The 22,443-nt window shown below is 45.8% G+C and overlaps 1 protein-coding gene across 2 annotated transcripts in view; it reads left to right on the forward strand.

Annotated features, from left to right (window-relative positions):
* Positions 1 to 22,443, forward strand: part of LOC128695977 (phosphatidylinositol 3,4,5-trisphosphate 3-phosphatase TPTE2) — a 602,430-nt gene that overhangs the window by 392,508 nt on the left and 187,479 nt on the right. For both annotated transcript variants that reach the window (XM_070093099.1, XM_070093098.1), the window contains one exon: positions 4,997 to 5,120. In XM_070093099.1, the coding sequence (XP_069949200.1) occupies positions 4,997 to 5,120 (124 nt within the window). The remainder of the gene's footprint in view (positions 1 to 4,996; positions 5,121 to 22,443) is intronic.

Here is a 22,443-nt window from a genome sequence, read left to right on the forward strand (position 1 = left end):
GAGCAAACCTACTAGGAAGGTCTCTCTCAAATACAACCGTTCTCACCCGTAGCTAGTGGTCAGGTAAAAAAAAAAAATGTCGAAGATGTCCTCTATAATAATAATCTTTATTTCTACAAGTACATATAGAAGGTATACAGTCCTGGCTGACATCAATGACATACTACTGTATAGAAAGCCGCTTGTATTGCAGAGCATTTCGGGCAAATTATGTCAGTTTTGTCCCCAGGATGCGACCCACACCAGTCGACTAACACCCAGGTACCTATTTTACTGATAAGTAAACATGGACCGCAGGTGTCTTAGGAAACACATCCTAATGTTTCTTTCAGCCAGTACCGGGGATCGACCCCCTGACCTCAGTGTGTGAGCCGAATGGCTAGCAATCGAGCTACGGGACACCTATACACCAACATACCGTTGTGTTGCCGAGTCTGACAGTGTGAATATGATAATGGTATTGTATACCATTATTATGTCCACAATGAATTTTCTTGCTCATCATTAGCATTTATTTGGCTTTGTGTTTGATCTTCTGGTGGAGGATGTGTGACGCTAGCCTCTGCCATCAGCCTCCGCTGGGCCGTGTAAATGTCAACTCAGGCGACCTGGTGTCTGGCTTCTTTACATCTCCGACATTCACGTTACCTAATTTGGCATTTGTTTTGCCTTCTTTACACTAGGAGCACACGCTACCCTGGCTCCTAACTTCCTACTCTTGTATGAAAAATTTGCTGTTAATGGCGTGTCAACCAGATCAGCTGCCATACACTGCTTACAAGCTCGGTACCATTGAACTCCATTTATTAGTATTGTTTAGATTTAAGTGTAGTATCCTAGGTTAGGTAGTGTACACTACACTCTGTCGATGTCTTCAGTGATAGTCTTCTTAGTTTAGGTGTTCCTTAGCTTGGTTGGTAGCGCACTCATCTCATACATTAATAAGGTCAGTGGTTCGATCCCCGATATGGGTGGAAACATTAAGGCGAGTTTCCTTAAGATACTGTCCCAGTTCACCTAGCTATAATTAGGTACCTGGGTATAAGGTGACTGGTGTGGATCGCACCCTAGGGACAAAATTGACCTAATTTGCTCGAAATACTCTGCATAATATGGGACTTTCTTTATAGTATGTCATTGATGCCAGCTAGGTCTGCATACCTTGTATCATTTACTTGTAGAAATAAAGATTATAATTATAATAATTAGGCAACGTAACTTAGCTCTGCATGTGCGTACAATATTACTAGGTTAGGCGGTGTTGTTTATATTTAAGGCTCCATAGATAGCACGGTCAGCTTCTCATATACATCTTAGATTTTAAACAAAGATTTCTGTATTATCAGATTTGTTTCTTGGTTATTATATCTGGTTCTTGAACCAGACTGAAACTAGTTATGCTCTTTGAGAAATAGTTGAAAATCAATCTGGGATCTAACATTTACTTTGTGATTTACTGCGTGAATTTTATGTACAAGTTTTGCAGAGTCGACATTGTAGAGTAAGAGTCATGTAGCGTAAAGGTAACATGCTGCTATTATAATAACAACATAGTCAATAATCTTCAACGCCCAATAAACTAAATAATCATTTGTTATCCTTACGGTAAAAGTCATCATTTTCGTGTTTTGAAATACTTCGTGAATTTGTAGAATGTTGGATTTGGCTCATCACCTTAACAGTTACTACGTCCAACAGCATAAGAAATTACGTATACTATTCTGGGTATGTACGTGGTTGTGAGATAAGTGGTATAAAATATCGACACGATGGAAAAAATACATATGCGGTATAATGCGATTTGTTATTGAGAAAGCCTACTGTGTGGGCGAAATGTTGTCAATAAAAGATCGCATTATACTGCATTTGTGTCTATTTTTCTCAACATGGTTGATAGTGTAGCTTGACGCCCAGTATGACAACATTCTCTAATGTTAGTAACCCGTGACCCAGTATGTAAAAACCTTACTCTAAGTGACAGCAGCGACATTCCCTCCATTATGTGAATTATCCTTTTCCAAATCTTTATATTCCAACATTCCCATTAAAAAAAATGTTCTTTAGAGGACACTCAAAACATAATGGTATAGAATCATATGATGAGATACTTTCACCAGAAGTTCGATAAGTTAGGGGGGGGGAGAAGGATAGGTAAAGGAAAAGAGTAAAGAGGGAGGTAATAAAGGTAAGTGGCGCATATTACGTTTCTACTGCCCAGCACGTTTCTTCAGTCAGATACAGAGGTGACAGAGATAATAAGAACATAAGAACGAGGGAACACTGCAGCAGGCCTACTGGCCCATGCGAGGCAGGTCCAAGTCTCCTACCGGCTTAAGCCAATGCACCCAACCTAGTCAGGTCAGGTCACATTGACTTAAGGGAGGAACACGGCAACCGACCTGTTAGCACAAGCTATCAGGTCTAACTCACACCCACCCACATCTACTCATGTATTTATCCAACCTATTTTTAAAGCTACACAACGTTCTGGCCTCTATAACGGTACTTGGGAGTTTGTTCCACTCATCCACAACTCTATTACCAAACCAGTAAAAGTGGAAAAGTAGTTTTTCAGATGTTTGGTTTTGAAATTTTCTTCACTTCCTACAAGGCTGCCCAGTCACTGTCACAAGTATCTTAGTCACCTCTGTATTCGACTGAAGAAACCTGCTGCACAGGAGAAACGTTTCGGAAATACCAGAGTGTTGCACAGTGTCTTATTCATTTACTTGCTGGTGTTGTATACCATCAATATGCGGTAATAACACTAAAAAAATAGACACAAATGCAGAATAATGCGATCCTTTATTGATTACGTTTCGCCCACACAATCTGTATTTGATCTCCACGGTAATAACACTGATGGCCGCGTTCACCAACCACTGGTGTTGAGGTCTTGGTGGAACAGACCCACGGCTCCTGCCTTGACTTAGGGTCCCACATAAATAATTGGGCTGCCACCTTTCAAGCTGAATTGTTGGCTATACTCCTGGCACTCAAATGTGTCCTGTCTAATCTGGGCCCATTATATCTGTCAGGTTAGGATATGACTGTGAACCGAAAAGGTAGTTGCTAGTTTATGTTGTTATGCGCCGCATACTCATCCTTGGGGTATGCGGTACATGCTGAGAGGCATATAATGGGACTGGGAGCAGGACCTCAACATCTGTGTGTTATTTAGGCAAGTTCCGGTAGTGATAAACTATTTAATTCAGAACGATAGTCATGAGTTTATACAGTCATGAATTCTCATTTCTGCTTACTGAATTCAGTAACGGACAGGTGGTTGAAAAGACACGTTGGTACAGGAGACCTTGTATTGTTTTGATGTTTCAAGAAGCTTCTTGTTATACGTCTTTTTTTTTTACCACTATGAGCCTTAAGTGTTACAATTGCAGGAGACACTAGTGTCACAGCTTGCGTCAGCAGCACGACACCTGCTGGCCAGGTGAAACATCTCTCCAATAAAAATACCCAAGTGTTACACGTGTCTAACTCATTAAGGGAAGGAATATTATAAATGACAGCGTTCACTATTTTTAACTAAACTCCCAATTTTAAAAATACTTCCACTCATGTTTCTCCCATGCAACATTTTCCTCCATATTTCCCCATGTCTTTGATTTTCCTCCCAGTCTGTAAACCCCTTATGTGTGATGTTTAAACTGTAAGTTTACTGTTATGAGCGCTAAGTGACCTACACAGTCAGTGTTCTGACATCACAACTACGGCTATTACTTACCTCTGACTGTCAATATTATTTGGTTCCTTCGAGTAGTAGTAGTAGTACCGATACATATTTTTGTTGCATGGTTAAATCACTACAATTATCACTACTTCATTTTTACCTATTTCTAGTCAAAGTAGTGGAGCTGTATGCTCAGTGTCTCGCTTACCTGGAATATACCTGGAGAGGGTTTTTGGGGGTCAACACCCCCGCGACCCGGTCTGTGACCAGGCCTCGCTTGCTTGAATTAACTGTAGATTCTTAGCAACTGTCCAGTGGTTGTAATGTACATGTTTACATGTGCATCACAACCACCGAAAGATATGTTTAATCAGAAAAGATCAATTGTCTCAATTTTCATTTTGCATGTTTCATTTCTAACACTCGTATGACAACTATGCTGTTATCGTACGTTGTAACCTGAAGGCTATTTTACTGGGAAATGTGTCTTTCCTCGGCATAACCTAACCTGAACATTAAAATGGTATAAAATACCGACAGGTTGTTTCATACTATGGAACAATGCTCTTCTCCAGACTGAGGGACTGACCACCTCAAAACTTTAAGGGTGATGGACTGATTACATCGTCTTCAAGTATCTTCTGCTTCTATCAACTTTTCTGTACTTGACTGAAGAAGCCTACTGTGTAGGCGAAACGTTTCATAATAAAGATACCTAACTGTTGCATATGTGTCTTACCTAATAACCTAACCTGAACTGCGCTCCCTCATCAAGCTTCTCTACTGGGTTGAATAAATCACTTGCTCTATTCATTTGCAATATTGCCACATTGCTCCTTATCCACTCTTATCACACACATTTTCTAAATCCATCAGTGCAATTTACAGTTGTTTTTCCATATCTCTTCTTGTTAAGTTTTAATCATTCTGGTTTTAAACTTCGAATGTCTTTGCGCTATATATGTGGTCTTAGTTATTAGTTGTAGTGGGATAAGAGATAGTACTGATACCGACAAGTGTGAAATAAGACACATGTGTAATCCTTCGCCATAAAACGTGGCGAAGGACTGAAGAAGCCAGTTGTGGCCAAACGTTTCTTCGGTAAATTATGATAACACTGCACATGACTCTTATTGCACATTCATTATATTTATTTTCAACTATTAAAATCGTTATATTAGTTAAGAACTGAGGTGGGAATATTAACTATGTAATAAAACAAACGTAACATGCTTTGTCTTTGTATTATTCTTAAGAACACAGGTGAGAATATTACTTGTGTAGTGAATGTTGACATACCTTTTCCAGGCAAACCAGCAATCATGACATCATCCAGATATCGAAGCTTGATGGTAGCAAGGAGGTCGGTCAAGGTGTGGAAGACGAGGATACTGCTGGCAGCATCACTGACGCTGACGAGGAACAACAAGAGGTAGATATACCATATATTTAAAGATCTATTCTAGGTGCAGGTTGATATATTTTACGTGAAGGAGGAACAGGAGTACGAGGTGATGATGTGATGAAGTGAGAGATACAAGATGTGAAGAATTTGCATGGTTAATTATTTCTAATTTACTAAACAGTGATACTTAGTAGTTACCTTTCAATATCGTGTAAGTGCACAGCAGCCTGCAACCTGCAACAGCAGCCTGCAACCTGCAACAGCAGCCTGCAACCTGCGCACCTCTGATGTTACTATAAAACAATGACGCTATAGCTGTAGCAAGAGCTGATGAATGGTGTTCCGGGGTTTATCCTAACCAATATATTTAATTGTTCCAGGTTATCTGAGTTTCATTTTGTTGACGTGTGTTCATATTGGGCAGCAAGCAACCCCCTCTCTCATGATCTGTAGTTAATTAGTCTTGTAATCTGTAATCCTACCTAAGAGGATGTTACAGCTTCTTAGCAAGACTGGTTTTGAGCTTAAACGACTTACCATACTCTTTATGACATAATGGAGGAACACTGCAGAAGGCTTACTGGCCTATATTAGGCAGCTCCTCAAATCCAAACATTTCCATTTACATATTGGTTCAACCTATTCGTAAAGCCTCCCGGAAAATTAGCTTCAGTAACCCATATTAGGCAGTTCCTAATCAAACTCAGTCCTCTCGTATATCTGTGTAACCTATTTTTAAATCTGTAAATAATTATTTACATGCATACGGAGACCGGAACTGATGTGTTCTGGCCTACTGGAGGGAGTCATCTAATTGGATCTGAAAATTGGAAATGCACGAAGTTCTAATTAGTTGACGCCGAGATTGAACTCACCATCATTAGTCTGTGTTAATTTACTTCACTGGACATATTCTTCCAGTTTGGTTACATATATATGAGCGATTTTTATTTACGCTTCTGAAGTGCTATTTGTCAGACCATCATTGATTCTTGTTATTTTACTGTCACTAACTACATTCTTTTTGAAGAATGAGACACTTGTGCAACAGTTGGGAATTTTTAATGATGAAATGTTTCACCAACCAGTGGCTTCTTCAGTCTAATACAGAGATTATCAGGGAAGGATGAGGATTTTGAGGTAATCAGTCCCTCTGCCTGAAGTCGATGTATTCATTCCACCAATCTTGAGATTGTACATCAATATTGAGATTGATGTACTGAACACATCGTCTCCAGACTGAGATACTTGATTACCTTAAACTCCTCATCTTTCCCTGTTATTCTCAACATTGGACTGAAGAAGCCACTGGCTGGCGAAACGTTTCCTCAGGAAGATTCCCAAATGTTGCACAAATGTCTCGGTTTTCAAGACCATTTTCGTCATTCTTTTTGTCTGGAGTTATTTATTACCATTAGATAAGAGTTTAACCTGGCTAATGCGGCCACAAGGCCAGGTTCCCGCACCTGGCCGTGCGTCTTGTCCTCCTGTACAACCTAACTGAGCTACCCTCTGCATTTTGATCACCTCCGGCACAGAAATTTTCCTGACCCTTGCATCATTTTCCACGAGTGACATCCTTTGCTGTAGCACCCATGTCTGTATGTCAATATTCTCTTCAATTATAGGGTGTCCCTTAACACTGACTACCGTTATATTAAACTAAATGCTTATAAATTGTGACGTAAAAAGTGATGGTTTGGAGTTTTCACCAACAATTCTTGTCATGAAAATTTGTCAACTTGGCCTTGACACCAGGAAAGTGTGTCATCAGCATCACATGTGATTCAAGAATGCTCCGTACCAGGTTCACGTTCAAGCAGGTTTGCCAGGACGGGTCTTGGCCCGGGTCTCCTCCATATGATAACCCAGCAGTGGCTCTAAGGAATGTCGGAGTTTGTACAAGTGATGTACCGTTTTCAGCTTTGTGGCAGGGGCACGGTGAGCATTCGTGTTAAGTAGAGTATCGTTTACAGCCCTATGGCGGGGGCAGCCCTATAACAAGGGCACGGTGAGTCTTCAGCACAAGTGGTGTAGCAGTTAGATACAATCGTTGTCAACGCCCTGTAACCGGGTATAGCACGTCTTGGGTTCAGGTGGTGTCAGTGCTGGTGTTCTCGCTGGTATGAGGCTCTCATCTCTCAAAAGCTCTGCTCCAGCCTAGACATTCTTGGCCAGAGTGACTCAGGAGATTCTCTGGAAGTGTGTTGAACACCTGAGACCTGAGAGAAGTTTTGTGCTACCCGCTCTTTGTATGGAGATGCACCTTCTTCCCTTATATGGCGGTACACCCCCTACCTCCCTTATATGGAGGTATACCTCTTGCCTCCTTTATGTGTAGGTATGCCCCTTGCCTCCTTTGTATGGAGGTACCCCTTCTGTCTCCCTTATGTGGAGGTACCCCTTTTGTCTCCCTTGTATGGAGGTACCCCTTCTGTCTCCCTTCTATGGTGGTACCCCTTCTGTCTCCCTTGTATGGAGGTACCCCTTCTGCCTCCCTTGTATGGAGGTACCCCTTCTGTCTCCCTTCTATGGTGGTACCCCTTCTGTCTCCCTTGTATGGAGGTACCCCTTCTGTCTCCCTTCTGTCTCCCTTCTGTGGTGGTACTCCTTCTGTCTCCCTTCTATGGTGGTACCCCTTCTGCCTCACTTGTATGGAGGTACCCCTTCTGTCTCCCTTCTATGGAGGTACCCCTTCTGTCTCCCTTCTATGGTGGTACCCCTTCTGTCTCCCTTCTATGGTGGTACCCCTTCTGTCTCCCTTCTATGGTGGTACCCCTTCTGTCTCCCTTCTATGGAGGTACCCCTTCTGCCTCCCTTGTATGGAGGTATACCTCTTGCCTCCTTTATGTGTAGGTATGCCCCTTGCATCCTTTGTATGGAGGTACCCCTTCTGTCTCCCTTATGTGGAGGTACCCCTTTTGTCTCCCTTGTATGGAGGTACCCCTTCTGTCTCCCTTCTATGGTGGTACCCCTTCTGTCTCCCTTGTATGGAGGTACCCCTTCTGTCTCCCTTCTATGGTGGTACCCCTTCTGTCTCCCTTCTATGGTGGTACCCCTTCTGTCTCCCTTGTATGGAGGTACCCCTTCTGCCTCCCTTGTATGGAGGTACCCCTTCTGTCTCCCTTCTGTGGTGGTACCCCTTCTGTCTCCCTTCTATGGTAGTACCCCTTCTGCCTCCCTTGTATGGAGGTACCCCTTCTGTCTCCCTTCTATGGAGGTACCCCTTCTGTCTCCCTTCTATGGTGGTACCCCTTCTGTCTCCCTTCTATGGTGGTACCCCTTCTGCCTCCCTTGTATGGTCGTACCCCTTCTGCCTCCCTTCTATGGTGGTACCCCTTCTGCCTCCCTTGTATGGTGGTACCCCTTCTGTCTCCCTTCTATGGTGGTACCCCTTCTGTCTCCCTTCTATGGTGGTACCCCTTCTGCCTCCCTTCTATGGTGGTACCCCTTCTGCCTCCCTTGTATGGAGGTACCCCTTCTGTCTCCCTTCTATGGTGGTACCCCTTCTGTCTCCCTTGTATGGAGGTACCCCTTCTGTCTCCCTTCTATGGTGGTACCCCTTCTGCCTCCCTTCTATGGTGGTACCCCTTCTGCCTCCCTTGTATGGAGGTACCCCTTCTGTCTCCCTTCTATGGAGGTACCCCTTCTGCTTCCCTTGTATGGAGGTACCCCTTCTGTCTCCCTTCTATGGTGGTACCCCTTCTGCCTACCTTGTATGGAGGTACCCCTTCTATCTCCCTTCTATGGTGGTACCCCTTCTGTCTCCCTTCTATGGTGGTACCCCTTCTGCCTCCCTTATATGGAGGTACCCCTTCTGTCTCCCTTCTATGGTGGTACCCCTTCTGCCTCCCTTGTATGGAGGTACCCCTTCTGTCTCCCTTCTATGGTGGTATCCCTTCTGCCTCCCTTGTATGGTGGTACCCCTTCTGTCTCCCTTCTATGGTGGTACCCCTTCTGTCTCCCTTCTGTGGTGGTACCCCTTCTGCCTCCCTTGTATGGTGGTACCCCTTCTGTCTCCCTTCTATGGTGGTACCCCTTCTGCCTCCCTTGTATTGTGGTACCCCTTCTGTCTCCCTTCTATGGTGGTACCCCTTCTGCCTCCCTTGGATGGAGGTACCCCTTCTGTCTCCCTTCTATGGTGGTACCCCTTCTGTCTCCCTTCTATGGTGGTACCCCTTCTGCCTCCCTTGTATGGAGGTACCCCTTCTGTCTCCCTTCTATGGTGGTACCCCTTCTGTCTCCCTTCTATGGTGGTACCCCTTCTGCCTCCCTTGTATGGTGGTACCCCTTCTGTCTCCCTTGTATGGTGGTACCCCTTCTGTCTCCCTTGTATGGTGGTACCCCTTCTGCCTCCCTTGTATGGTGGTACCCCTTCTGTCTCCCTTCTATGGTGGTACCCCTTCTGTCTCCCTTCTATGGTGGTACCCGTTCTGCCTCCCTTGTATGGTGGTACCCGTTCTGCCTCCCTTGTATGGTGGTACCCCTTCTGCCTCCCTTGTATGGTGGTACCCCTTCTGTCTCCCTTGTATGGTGGTACCCCTTCTGTCTCCCTTCTATGGTGGTACCCCTTCTGTCTCCCTTCTATGGTGGTACCCCTTCGTCTCCCTTCTATGGTGGTACCCCTTCTGCCTCCCTTGTATGGAGGTACCCCTTCTGTCTCCCTTGTATGGTGGTACCCCTTCTGCCTCCCTTGTATTGTGGTACCCCTTCTGTCTCCCTTGTATGGTGGTACCCCTTCTGTATCCCTTGTATGGTGGTACCCCTTCTGTCTCCCTTGTATGGTGGTACCCCTTCTGTCTCCCTTGTATGGTGGTACCCCTTCTGCCTCCCTTGTATGGTGGTACCCCTTCTGTCTCCCTTGTATGGTGGTACCCCTTCTGTCTCCCTTGTATGGTGGTACCCATTCTGTCTCCCTTCTATGGTGGTACCCCTTCTGCCTCCCTTGTATGGTGGTACCCCTTCTGCCTCCCTTGTATGGTGGTACCCCTTCTGCCTCCCTTGTATGGTGGTACCCCTTCTGCCTCCCTTCTATGGTGGTACCCCTTCTGCCTCCCTTGTATGGTGGTACCCCTTCTGCCTCCCTTCTATGGTGGTACCCCTTCTGCCTCCCTTCTATGGTGGTACCCCTTCTGTCTCCCTTGTATGGTGGTACCCCTTCTGTCTCTCTTGTATGGTGGTACCCCTTCTGCCTCCCTTGTATGGAGGTACCCCTTCTGCCTCCCTTCTATGGTGGTACCCCTTCTGCCTCCCTTCTATGGTGGTACCCCTTCTGTCTCCCTTCTATGGTGGTACCCCTTCTGCCTCCCTTGTATGGAGGTACCCCTTCTGCCTCCCTTGTATGGTGGTATCCCTTCTGCCTCCCTTGTATGGTGGTACCCCTTCTGTCTCCCTTGTATGGTGGTACCCCTTCTGTCTCCCTTGTATGGTGGTACCCCTTCTGCCTCCCTTGTATGGTCGTACCCCTTCTGCCTCCTTTGTATGGAGGTACCCCTTCTGCCTCCCTTCTATGGTGGTACCCCTTCTGCCTCCCTTGTATGGTGGTACCCCTTCTGCCTCCCTTGTATGGAGGTACCCCTTCTGCCTCCCTTGTATGGTGGTACCCCTTCTGCCTCCCTTGTATGGTGGTACCCCTTCTGCCTCCCTTGTATGGAGGTACCCCTTCTGCCTCCCTTCTATGGTGGTACCCCTTCTGCCTCCCTTGTATGGTGGTACCCCTTCTGCCTCCCTTGTATGGTGGTACCCCTTCTGCCTCCCTTGTATGGTGGTACCCCTTCTGCCTCCCTTGTATGGTGGTACCCCTTCTGCCTCCCTTGTATGGTGGTACCCCTTCTGCCTCCCTTCTATGGTGGTACCCCTTCTGCCTCCCTTCTATGGTGGTACCCCTTCTTTCTCCCTTCTATGGTGGTACCCCTTCTGTCTCCCTTCTATGGTGGTACCCCTTCTGCCTCCCTTGTATGGAGGTACCCCTTCTGTCTCCCTTCTATGGTGGTACCCCTTCTGTCTCCCTTCTATGGTGGTACCCCTTCTGCCTCCCTTGTATGGTGGTACCCCTTCTGTCTCCCTTCTATGGTGGTACCCCTTCTGTCTCCCTTGTATGGTGGTACCCCTTCTGCCTCCCTTGTATGGTGGTACCCCTTCTGCCTCCCTTGTATGGTGGTACCCCTTCTGTCTCCCTTCTATGGTGGTACCCCTTCTGTCTCCCTTCTATGGTGGTACCCGTTCTGCCTCGCTTGTATGGTGGTTCCCGTTCTGCCTCCCTTGTATGGTGGTACCCCTTCTGCCTCCCTTGTATGGTGGTACCCCTTCTGTCTCCCTTGTATGGTGGTACCCCTTCTGTCTCCCTTCTATGGTGGTACCCCTTCTGTCTCCCTTCTATGGTGGTACCCCTTCGTCTCCCTTCTATGGTGGTACCCCTTCTGCCTCCCTTGTATGGAGGTACCCCTTCTGTCTCCCTTGTATGGTGGTACCCCTTCTGCCTCCCTTGTATGGTGGTACCCCTTCTGTCTCCCTTGTATGGTGGTACCCCTTCTGTATCCCTTGTATGGTGGTACCCCTTCTGTCTCCCTTGTATGGTGGTACCCCTTCTGTCTCCCTTGTATGGTGGTACCCCTTCTGCCTCCCTTGTATGGTGGTACCCCTTCTGTCTCCCTTGTATGGTGGTACCCCTTCTGTCTCCCTTGTATGGTGGTACCCCTTCTGCCTCCCTTGTATGGTGGTACCCCTTCTGCCTCCCTTGTATGGTGGTACCCCTTCTGCCTCCCTTCTATGGTGGTACTCCTTCTGCCTCCCTTCTATGGTGGTACCCCTTCTGCCTCCCTTGTATGGTGGTACCCCTTCTGCCTCCCTTGTATGGTGGTACCCCTTCTGCCTCCCTTCTATGGTGGTACCCCTTCGGCCTCCCTTCTATGGTGGTACCCCTTCTGCCTCCCTTCTATGGTGGTACCCCTTCTGTCTCCCTTCTATGGTGGTACCCCTTCTGTCTCCCTTGTATGGTGGTACCCCTTCTGCCTCCCTTGTATGGAGGTACCCCTTCTGCCTCCCTTCTATGGTGGTACCCCTTCTGCCTCCCTTGTATGGTGGTACCCCTTCTGCCTCCCTTGTATGGTGGTACCCCTTCTTTCTCCCTTCTATGGTGGTACCCCTTCTGCCTCCCTTGTGTGGAGGTACCCCTTCTGCCTCCCTTCTATGGTGGTATCCCTTCTGCCTCCCTTGTATGGTGGTACCCCTTCTGTCTCCCTTGTATGGTGGTACCCCTTCTGTCTCCCTTGTATGGTGGTACCCCTTCTGCCTCCCTTGTATGGTGGTACCCCTTCTGCCTCCTTTGTATGGAGGTACCCCTTCTGCCTCCCTTCTATGGTGGTACCCCTTCTGCCTCCCTTCTATGGTGGTACCCCTTCTGCCTCCGTTGTATGGTGGTACCCCTTCTGCCTCCCTTGTATGGAGGTACCCCTTCTGCCTCCCTTGTATGGTGGTACCCCTTCTGCCTCCCTTGTATGGTGGTACCCCTTCTGCCTCCCTTCTATGGTGGTACCCCTTCTGCCTCCCTTGTATGGTGGTACCCCTTCTGCCTCCCTTGTATGGTGGTACCCCTTCTGCCTCCCTTGTATGGTGGTACCCCTTCTGCCTCCCTTGTATGGTGGTACCCCTTCTTTCTCCCTTCTATGGTGGTACCCCTTCTGCCTCCCTTGTATGGTGGTACCCCTTCTGCCTCCCTTGTGTGGAGGTACCCCTTCTGCCTCCCTTCTATGGTGGTACCCCTTCTGCCTCCCTTGTATGGAGGTACCCCTTCTGCCTCCCTTCTATGGTGGTACCCCTTCTGCCTCCCTTGTATGGTGGTACCCCTTCTGCCTCCCTTGTGTGGAGGTACCCCTTCTGCCTCCCTTGTATGGTGGTACCCCTTCTGCCTCCTTTGTATGGAGGTACCCCTTCTGCCTCCCTTCTATGGTGGTACCCGTTCTGCCTCCCTTGTATGGTGGTACCCCTTCTGCCTCCCTTGTATGGAGGTACCCCTTCTGCCTCCCTTGTATGGTGGTACCCCTTCTGCCTCCCTTGTATGGTGGTACCCCTTCTGCCTCCCTTCTATGGTGGTACCCCTTCTGCCTCCCTTCTATGGTGGTACCCCTTCTGCCTCCCTTCTATGGTGGTATCCCTTCTGCCTCCCTTGTATGGTGGTACCCATTCTGGAGGTACCCCTTCTGCCTCCCTTCTATGGTGGTACCCCTTCTGCCTCCCTTGTATGGTACCCCTTCTTTCTCCCTTCTAGGTACCCCTTCTGCCTCCCTTGTTGTATGGCCTCCCTTCTAGGTACCCCTTCTGCCTCCCTTGTATGGAGGTACCCCTTCTGCCTCCCTTCTATGGTGGTACCCCTTCTGCCTCCCTTGTATGGTGGTACCCCTTCTGCCTCCCTTGTGTGGAGGTACCCCTTCTGCCTCCCTTGTATGGTGGTACCCCTTCTGCCTCCCTTGTATGGTGGTACCCCTTCTGCCTCCCTTGTGTGGAGGTACCCCTTCTGCCTCCCTTGTATGGTGGTACCCCTTCTGCCTCCCTTGTATGGTGGTACCCCTTCTGCCTCCCTTGTATGGAGGTATATATCCCCCCACACTGGGGGGAGGGAAGGCTAGGTAATGTTTACTATTGGTAAGTGTTATTCACTTGCTATTTTCCCTTTAATTTTCCCTTTAATTTAATTAACCATCACTGCTCTTCGTCTCTTCAGTCAAATTCATAGTGTTGTGTTTCCTGAGAAGTTAAGGTCTTTAACACTGTGTAACTCTTGACAATACTAATTTACTTATTGTCTATATATTCGTGACATCTTTGTTCAAGACTTCGATTGTCCTGGTTGTTCGATTAGCAAGAAAGTATATGGTCACTAAAGTCCATTGAGATCTTGGATCGTCAGTGTCAGTGATCATTGTAATTAATTTCTTAGATATTTTATATGCAGGAGACTCAGCCCCACTGGAGTGCTCTCTGTGACGTGAGGTAATCGCACAAAATTTTCTTGCCGTGTTCATTTACATAGCTGTTTAAGGGGCACGTTTTCTAATAATATGTTCATTCTTCCATTATTATCTACCTTTTCCATAATTACTATCGCATTTTCTTTGTCTGTTTCGTAAGGTGAAGTCCAGGATGTTTCCTTAATTCATGGTATAACTTAGCAAATCTTTGAGGAGAGTTGTGTTCCGCAACATAAGACGGGGCAAGGTAAGTACAGTACTCTTAGTATTTCACTGTCTTTCATGGGAGGCGCTGGTTCAAGTCTATGTCCACAGATTAAGTGTGATGTACCAAACACTTTTTAAGTTGTCTAGTTCGTCAGTGACACAAGTCAGGAGTCAAGTGTTGACTCTGTTTTTAGCCCTTGTTTCAACTGTTCGGAATTTTTAGTTGAACCTTCGGTGGTGAAATCTTCATTATGCATAGTTTCACCCACTGACCATTCTCTCATAAAACCCTCCTTGCCAGGGAAGCTTTGGGAGAGAGAGTTTTTCCGACGATATTGGCATTAATTTGTCCTTTACCGAACCTCTGTTTGATCAAATAGTTTGTTGATGTAAGCAGCACCAGCAATAAAACTGTATCCTTTGTTTAAAATGATACATTTTCGATACGATCTTTTGGCTGCAAACCTTTGAAAGAACTTGATGAAAATTCAGCTGCTGTGTCAGTGTTCTCGTAATTGCACTGGTAAACACATTATACTGTGTTGGGAAGTTTGCTGTTGTAGTTAAAATTGTTGGCTCAGTATAGTTGACTCCTGGTACTTACTGTGGGAGACCAGAGTGCTGACATGTTTTTCCATCTACTGTTACTTCAGCAGGATATTGTGGGAGACCAGGACACTGACATGTCCATACATCTGCTGTTACTTACCTTCATCAGGATACTGTGGGAGACCAGGACACTGACATGTCCATACATCAGTGTTGAGACATGTTATACAGTTCATTAATTGTTTCTTCGTACAATAACGTTCTTCAGGTTTCAAGTAAGATTTTTCTGATATAGTGTAGTGCATCTTGGAGTCCACCTTACATCATGTTGCTGTTGGTTTTATTAGTAGTCAGTTTGGTTAGTCAGTGATCCTAGGGTATTAATACTAGATGTATTGCTTCCTTGCATAAATAATAGTTGTGAATCTGTCCTTGACATCTCGTAATCTCCTTTGAGTATAGATAAAGACATGAGTGAATCAGATTCAGTTTTTTTAATTTCAGAGAGATTTGTATTCTGTAGAGAAGACTTATTTCTTTCACCCAGTATCTGACAGAGTCAGAGAACATATAATTCAGTTTCTTAAGTTTTATGAATTTGAAGATTTTGAGATGTTAGGCTTTAAGATAAGATAAGATTTCGTTCGGATTTTTAACCCCGGAGGGTTAGCCACCCAGGATAACCCAAGAAAGTCAGTGCGTCATCGAGGACTGTCTAACTTATTTCCATTGGGGTCCTTAATCTTGTCCCCCAGGATGCGACCCACACCAGTCGACTAACACCCAGGTACCTATTTGCTGCTAGGTGAACAGGACAATAGGTGTAAGGAAACGTGTCGGAATTTCCACCCGCCGGGAATCGAACCCGGGCCCTCCGTGTGTGAAGCGGGAGTTTTAGCCACCAAAACTCGCACATTGAGGTCCATGATTCGATCCTCGGTACGGGTGGAAGCATTACGATGTTTCTTTAAGACACCTGCTGTCCCCGTTCACTTGGCAGTAAAATACTATAGGTACCTGGTTGTTAGTCGACTGGTGTGGGTCGCATCCTGGGACAGAATTGACCTAATTTGCCTGAAGTGCTCTGCATAACAAGGGGCTTTCTGTATAGTAGTATGTCATTGATGTAGTATGTACATGTAGTTGTAGAAATAAAGATATTATTATTATTATTATTATTATTATTATTATTATTATTATTATTATTATATCAGCTCTACTCTCTTTGGTCGAAGATGTGAAAACCATTGTGTATCTTAATTTCTGAGACTCGATTCTGTACACAGACCCGTTGACTCTTAGCCTTTTTTTTGAGCACCGAAGAACTGATTCATTATTGCTCCAGCATGTTTTTTTTTCTAGGATAAGATAGTTGAGAACTTTGTGAAGATAGATTGCTAATATGTCAGCCACAGAGTTCTGTCAGTTCAGGTCGTGAAACTGTTTTGAGTAAAAAGGTTCCTTCTGCATCACTCATGTCATAGCTTTAGTAGAAGCATCGCAGAACTCAGTGTGTAACTCCTACCTTCCTGCACTTGTTTGTCAAGTATATTTAATTTGGAGTTGTGTAAAATCTGCGGAGGTTTCTCTCCAAATTCGACTTAGTGTGGAGAGAAGTCCCTCAACTGTCTAAGTTTCGATGCTTCTTGTACAGATATTGCGTCTTTTGTAGGAACTGATGAGACAAGTCATAGTAGACCAAAGCATTGTAATACTTCCATCAATAAAGAACATTAAGTTTACAGCAAGGTTGATAGTTTCTTTGAGGCTCATCGTCTTACTGTGTTCCATACCAATCCTACCACATTATTGCGATTAGGAAATTTCACATCGGCTAAATCAGTGTTTATGCTTTCTTTTAATTTCGTTGATTTTGCGTACTCACAGTACGCACTCTGGAGTGCGTATCTTTCGAGTTGCAGATACAGCTCTTGTTACTTTATTAACAGTTTTGTAATTATCAGTTTTGACGTCTTTCTTTTATAACTCTTTCCTGGAAACTTAGATGTATTATGCAATAATGTTGGTTTGGATTCTTGCGTGTGGGTTGACCCACATGTGTGTTGGCCTGCATGTGTGTTGGCCTGCATGTGTGTTGGCCTGCATGCAAGATACATTTTGTTGTAAGTCTTTGTTACTGACATGTGGTTTAAAAAGTCAGGTAAGCAAACACTACATGTTTTCTTAGAAAATGTTTCTATCCTGGGTCCCATGATGACGGGCATAAGTGATCAAGGTCCCAGGACCGAAACGTTTTCTAATAAACATTTCTTGGTGTTTATTTGCATCTTTTAAAACCAGAAGTAGCGTTTTGTTGAATGTTTAAGAGTTGTAATGTTTTCTGTGATTGTTTTGAACCGTTCACTGATGACAGACTCACAAAACTATTGTTTAGATTTACTCACTGTTTACAAATCCTGCACACACACACACACACACACACACACACACACACACACACACACGTCAGAGTGGGCACCTGTGACCAGCGGGGTCCCACAGGGGTCAGTCCTAGAACCAGTGCTATTTCTGGTATTTGTGAACGACATGACGGAAGGAATAGACTCCGAAGTGTCCCTGTTTGCAGATGACGTGAAGTTGATGAGAAGAATTCATTCGATCGAAGACCAGGCAGAACTACAAAGGGATCTGGACAGGCTGCAGACCTGGTCCAGCAATTGGCTTCTGGAGTTCAATCCCACCAAGTGCAAACTCATGAAGATTGGGGAAGTGCAAAGAAGACTGCAGACGGAATACAGTCTAGGGGGCCAGAGACTACAAACCTCACTCAAGGAAGAAGATCTTGGGGTGAGTATAACACCAGGCACATCTCCTGAGGCGCATATCAACAAAATAACTGCTGCAGCATACGGGCGCCTAGCAAACCTCAGAACAGCATTCCGACATCTTAATAAGGAATCGTTCAGGACCCTGTACACCGTGTACGTTAGGCCCATATTGGAGTATGCGACACCAGTTTGGAACCCACACCTAGCGAAGCACGTAAAGAAACTAGAGAAAGTGCAAAGGTTTGCAACAAGACTAGTTCCAGAGCTAAGAGGTATGTCCTACGAGGAGAGGTTAAGGGAAATTAACCTGACGACACTGGAGGACAGGAGAAATAGGGGGGACGTGATAACGACATACAAAATACAGAGAGGAATTAACAAGGTGGACAAAGACAGGATGTTCCAGAGATGGGACACAACAACAAGGGGACATAGTTGGAAGTTGAAGACACAGATGAATCACAGGGATGTTAGGAAGTATTTCTTCAGCCACAGAGTAGTCAGGAAGTGGAATAGTTTGGGAAGCGATGTAGTGGAGGCAGGATTCATACATAGCTTTAAGCAGAGGTATGATAAAGCTCACAGTTCAGGGAGAGTGACTTAATAGCGAACAGTGAAGAGGCGGGGCCAGGAGCTTGGAATCGACCCTTGCAACCACAACTAGGCGAGTACAACTAGGTGAGTACACACACACACACACACACACACACACACACACACACACACACACACACAAACACACAAAAAAGGAGACAGACATGAAGCACAAAACTACAGACCAGTGTCACTGACATGTATAGTATGCAAAGCCATGGAGAAGATTGTCAGGAGAAGAGTAGTGGAACACCTAGAAAGGAATGATCTCATCAACAGCACCCAACATGGTTTCAGGGACGGGAAATCCTGTGTCACAAACCTACTGGAGTTTTATGACAAGGTGACAGCAGTAAGACAAGAGAGAGAGGGGTGGGTGGATTGTATTTTCTTGGACTGCAAGAAGGCGTTTGACACAGTACCACACAAGAGATTAGTGCAAAAACTGGAGGACCAAGCAGGGATAACAGGGAAGGCACTACAATGGATCAGGGAATATTTGTCAGGAAGACAGCAGCGAGTAATGGTACGTGGCGAGGTGTCAGAGTGGGCACCTGTGACCAGCGGGGTCCCACAGGGGTCAGTCCTAGGACCAGTGCTGTTTCTGGTATTTGTGAACGGCATGACGGAAGGAATAGACTCCGAAGTGCCCCTGTTTGCAGATGACGTGAAGTTGATGAGAAGAATTCATTCGATCGAAGACCAGGCAGAACTACAAAGGGATCTGGACAGGCTGCAGACCTGGTCCAGCAATTGGCTCCTGGAGTTCAATCCCACCAAGCGCAAAATCATGAAGATTGGGGAAGGGCAAAGAAGACTGCAGACGGAGTACAGTCTAGGGGGCCAGAAACTACAAACCTCACTCAAGGAAAAAGATCTTGGGGTGAGTATAACACCAAGCACATCTCCTGAAGCGCCTGGCAAACCTCAGAACAGCATTCCGACATCTTAATAAGGAGTCGTTCAGGACCCTGTACACCTTGTACGTTAGGCCCATATTGGAGTATGCGGCACCAGTTTGGAACCCACACCTAGCCAAGCAAGTAAAGAAACTAGAGAAAGTGCAAAGGTTTGCAACAAGACTAGTCCCAGAGCTAAGGGGTATGTCCTACGAGGAGAAGTTAAGGGAAATCAACCTGACGACACTGGAGGACAGGAGAGATAGGCGGGACATGATAACGACTTACAAAATACTGAGAGGAATTGACAAGGTGGACAAAGACAGGATGTTCCAGAGATTGGACACCGTAACAAGGGGACACAGTTGGAAGTTGAAGACACACATGAATCACAGGGATGTTAGGAAGTATTTCTTGAGCCACAGAGTAGTCAGGAAGTGGAATAGTTTGGGAAGAGATGTAGTGGAGGCAGGATCCATACATAGCTTTAAGCAGAGGTACGATCAAGCTCATGGTTCAGGGAGAGTGACCTAGTGGCGACCAGTGAAGAGGCGGGGCCAGGAGCTTGGACTCGACCCCTGCAACCACAACTAGGTGAGTACAACTAGGTGAGTACACACACACACACACACACACACACACACCGAGTACGTGGTGTCTAGCTCTCCATTTTAACGTTGTTCTTGACCGTAATAATTTCTTGTTTACAGTAATTCGTCTGCATGATTCACGTGACATGTTTGTAATTATATTTAATCGCCTTAGATTATCTTACTGGTTCATTCTGCCACTTTTTGTATAGCTAACTTGCTGTCTACTTATCAATTGAAAATATGAAATTCTTGGTAATAATTTCCGTGAAAGATCAACAAAGGCAGGTGTGGTTGGCAAGGTTGTTATTATTGAGCCAGGTGTGGTTGGCAAGGATGTTATTATTGTTCCAGGTGTGGTTGGCAAGGTTGTTATTATTGAGCCAGGTGTGGTTGGCAAGGTTGTTATTAATGAGCCAGGTGTGGTTGGCAAGGTTGTTATTATTGTGCCAGGTGTGGTTGGCAAGGTTGTTATTAATGAGCCAGGTGTGGTTGGCAAGGTTGTTATTATTGAGCCAGGTGTGGTTGGCAAGGATGTTATTATTGTTCCAGGTGTGGTTGGCAAGGTTGTTATTATTGTGCCAGGTGTGGTTGGCAAGGTTGTTATTAATGAGCCAGGTGTGGTTGGCAAGGTTGTTATTATTGAGCCAGGTGTGGTTGGCAAGGATGTTATTATTGTTCCAGGTGTGGTTGGCAAGGTTGTTATTATTGTGCCAGGAGTGGTTGGCAAGGGTGTTATTATTGTTCCAGGTGTGGTTGGCAAGGTTGTTATTATTGTGCCAGGTGTGGTTGGCAAGGGTGTTATTATTGAGCCAGGTGTGGTTGGCAAGGGTGTTATTATTGAGCCAGGTGTGGTTGGCAAGGTTGTTATTATTGTTCCAGGTGTGGTTGGCAAGGGTGTTATTATTGAGCCAGGTGTGGTTGGCAAGGGTGTTATTATTGAGCCGGGTGTGGTTGGCAAGGGTGTTATTATTGTTCCAGGTGTGGTTGGCAAGGGTGTTATTATTGTTCCAGGTGTGGTTGGCAAGGGTGTTATTATTGTTCCAGGTGTGGTTGGCAAGGTTGTTATTATTGTGCCAGGTGTGGTTGGCAGGGGTGTTATTATTGAGCCAGGTGTGCTTGGCAAGGGTGTTATTATTGTTCCAGGTGTGGTTGGCAAGGGTGTTATTATTGTTCCAGGTGTGGTTGGCAAGGTTGTTATTATTGTGCCAGGTGTGGTTGGCAGGGGTGTTATTATTGAGCCAGGTGTGGTTGGCAAGGGTGTTATTATTGTGCCAGGTGTGGTTGGCAAGGGTGTTATTATTGTGCCAGGTGTGGTGGGCAAGGGTGTTATTATTGAGCCAGGTGTGGTTGGCAAGGTTGTTATTATTGTGCCAGGTGTGGTTGGCAAGGTTGTTATTATTGAGCCAGGTGTGGTTGGCAAGGTTGTTATTATTGAGCCAGGTGTGGTTGGCAAGGGTGCTATTATTGTTATTAGGTTGTTATTATTGAGCCAGGTTTGGTTGGCAAGGTTGTTATTATTGAGCCAGGTGTGGTTGGCAAGGTTGTTATTATTGTGCCAGGTGTGGTTGGCAAGGGTGTTATTATTGTGCCAGGTGTGGTTGGCAAGGGTGTTATTATTGAGCCAGGTGTGGTTGGCAAGGGTGTTATTATTGTGCCAGGTGTGGTTGGCAAGGGTGTTATTATTGTGCCAGGTGTGGTTGGCAAGGTTGTTATTATTGTTCCAGTTGTGGTTGGCAAGGGTGTTATTATTGTGCCAGGTGTGGTTGGCAAGGGTGTTATTATTGTGCCAGGTGTGGTTGGCAAGGGTGTTATTATTGTGCCAGGTGTGGTTGGCAAGGGTGTTATTATTGTGCCAGGTGTGGTTGGCAAGGGTGTTATTATTGAGCCAGGTGTGGGTGGAAAGGTTGTTATTATTGTTCCAGTTGTGGTTGGCAAGGGTGTTATTATTGTGCCAGGTGTGGTTGACAAGGATGTTATTATTGTGCCAGGTGTGGTTGGCAAGGGTGTTATTATTGAGCCAGGTGTGGTTTGCAAGGATGTTATTATTGTTCCAGGTGTGGTTGGCAAGGGTGTTATTATTGTGCCAGGTGTGGTTGGCAAGGGTGTTATTATTGAGCCAGGTGTGGTTGGCAAGGGTGTTATTATTGAGCCAGGTGTGGTTGGCAAGGGTGTTATTATTGAGCCAGGTGTGGTTGGCAAGGGTGTTATTATTATTGTGCCAGGTGTAGTTGGCAAGGGTGTTATTATTGAGCCAGGTGTGGTTGGCAAGGGTGTTATTATTGAGCCAGGTGTGGTTGGCAAGGGTGTTATTATTGAGCCAGGTGTGGTTGGCAAGGATGTTATTATTGTGCCAGGTGTGGTTGGCAAGGATGTTATTATTGAGCCAGGTGTGGTTGGCAAGGGTGTTATTATTGTGCCAGGTGTGGTTGGCAAGGGTGTTATTATTGTGCCAGGTGTGGTTGGCAAGGGTGTTATTATTGAGCCAGGTGTGGTTGGCAAGGGTGTTATTATTGAGCCAGGTGTGGTTGGCAAGGATGTTATTATTGAGCCAGGTGTGGTTGGCAAGGGTGTTATTATTGTGCCAGGTGTGGTTGGCAAGGGTGTTATTATTGTGCCAGGTGTGGTTGGCAAGGGTGTTATTATTGAGCCAGGTGTGGTTGGCAAGGATGTTATTATTGAGCCAGGTGTGGTTGGCAAGGATGTTATTATTGAGCCAGGTGTGGTTGGCAAGGTTGTTATTATTGAGCCAGGTG

This window comes from Cherax quadricarinatus, chromosome 41 (genome assembly GCF_038502225.1).
Source record: "Cherax quadricarinatus isolate ZL_2023a chromosome 41, ASM3850222v1, whole genome shotgun sequence".
In the NCBI taxonomy this organism is placed as follows: Eukaryota; Metazoa; Arthropoda; class Malacostraca; order Decapoda; family Parastacidae; genus Cherax; species Cherax quadricarinatus.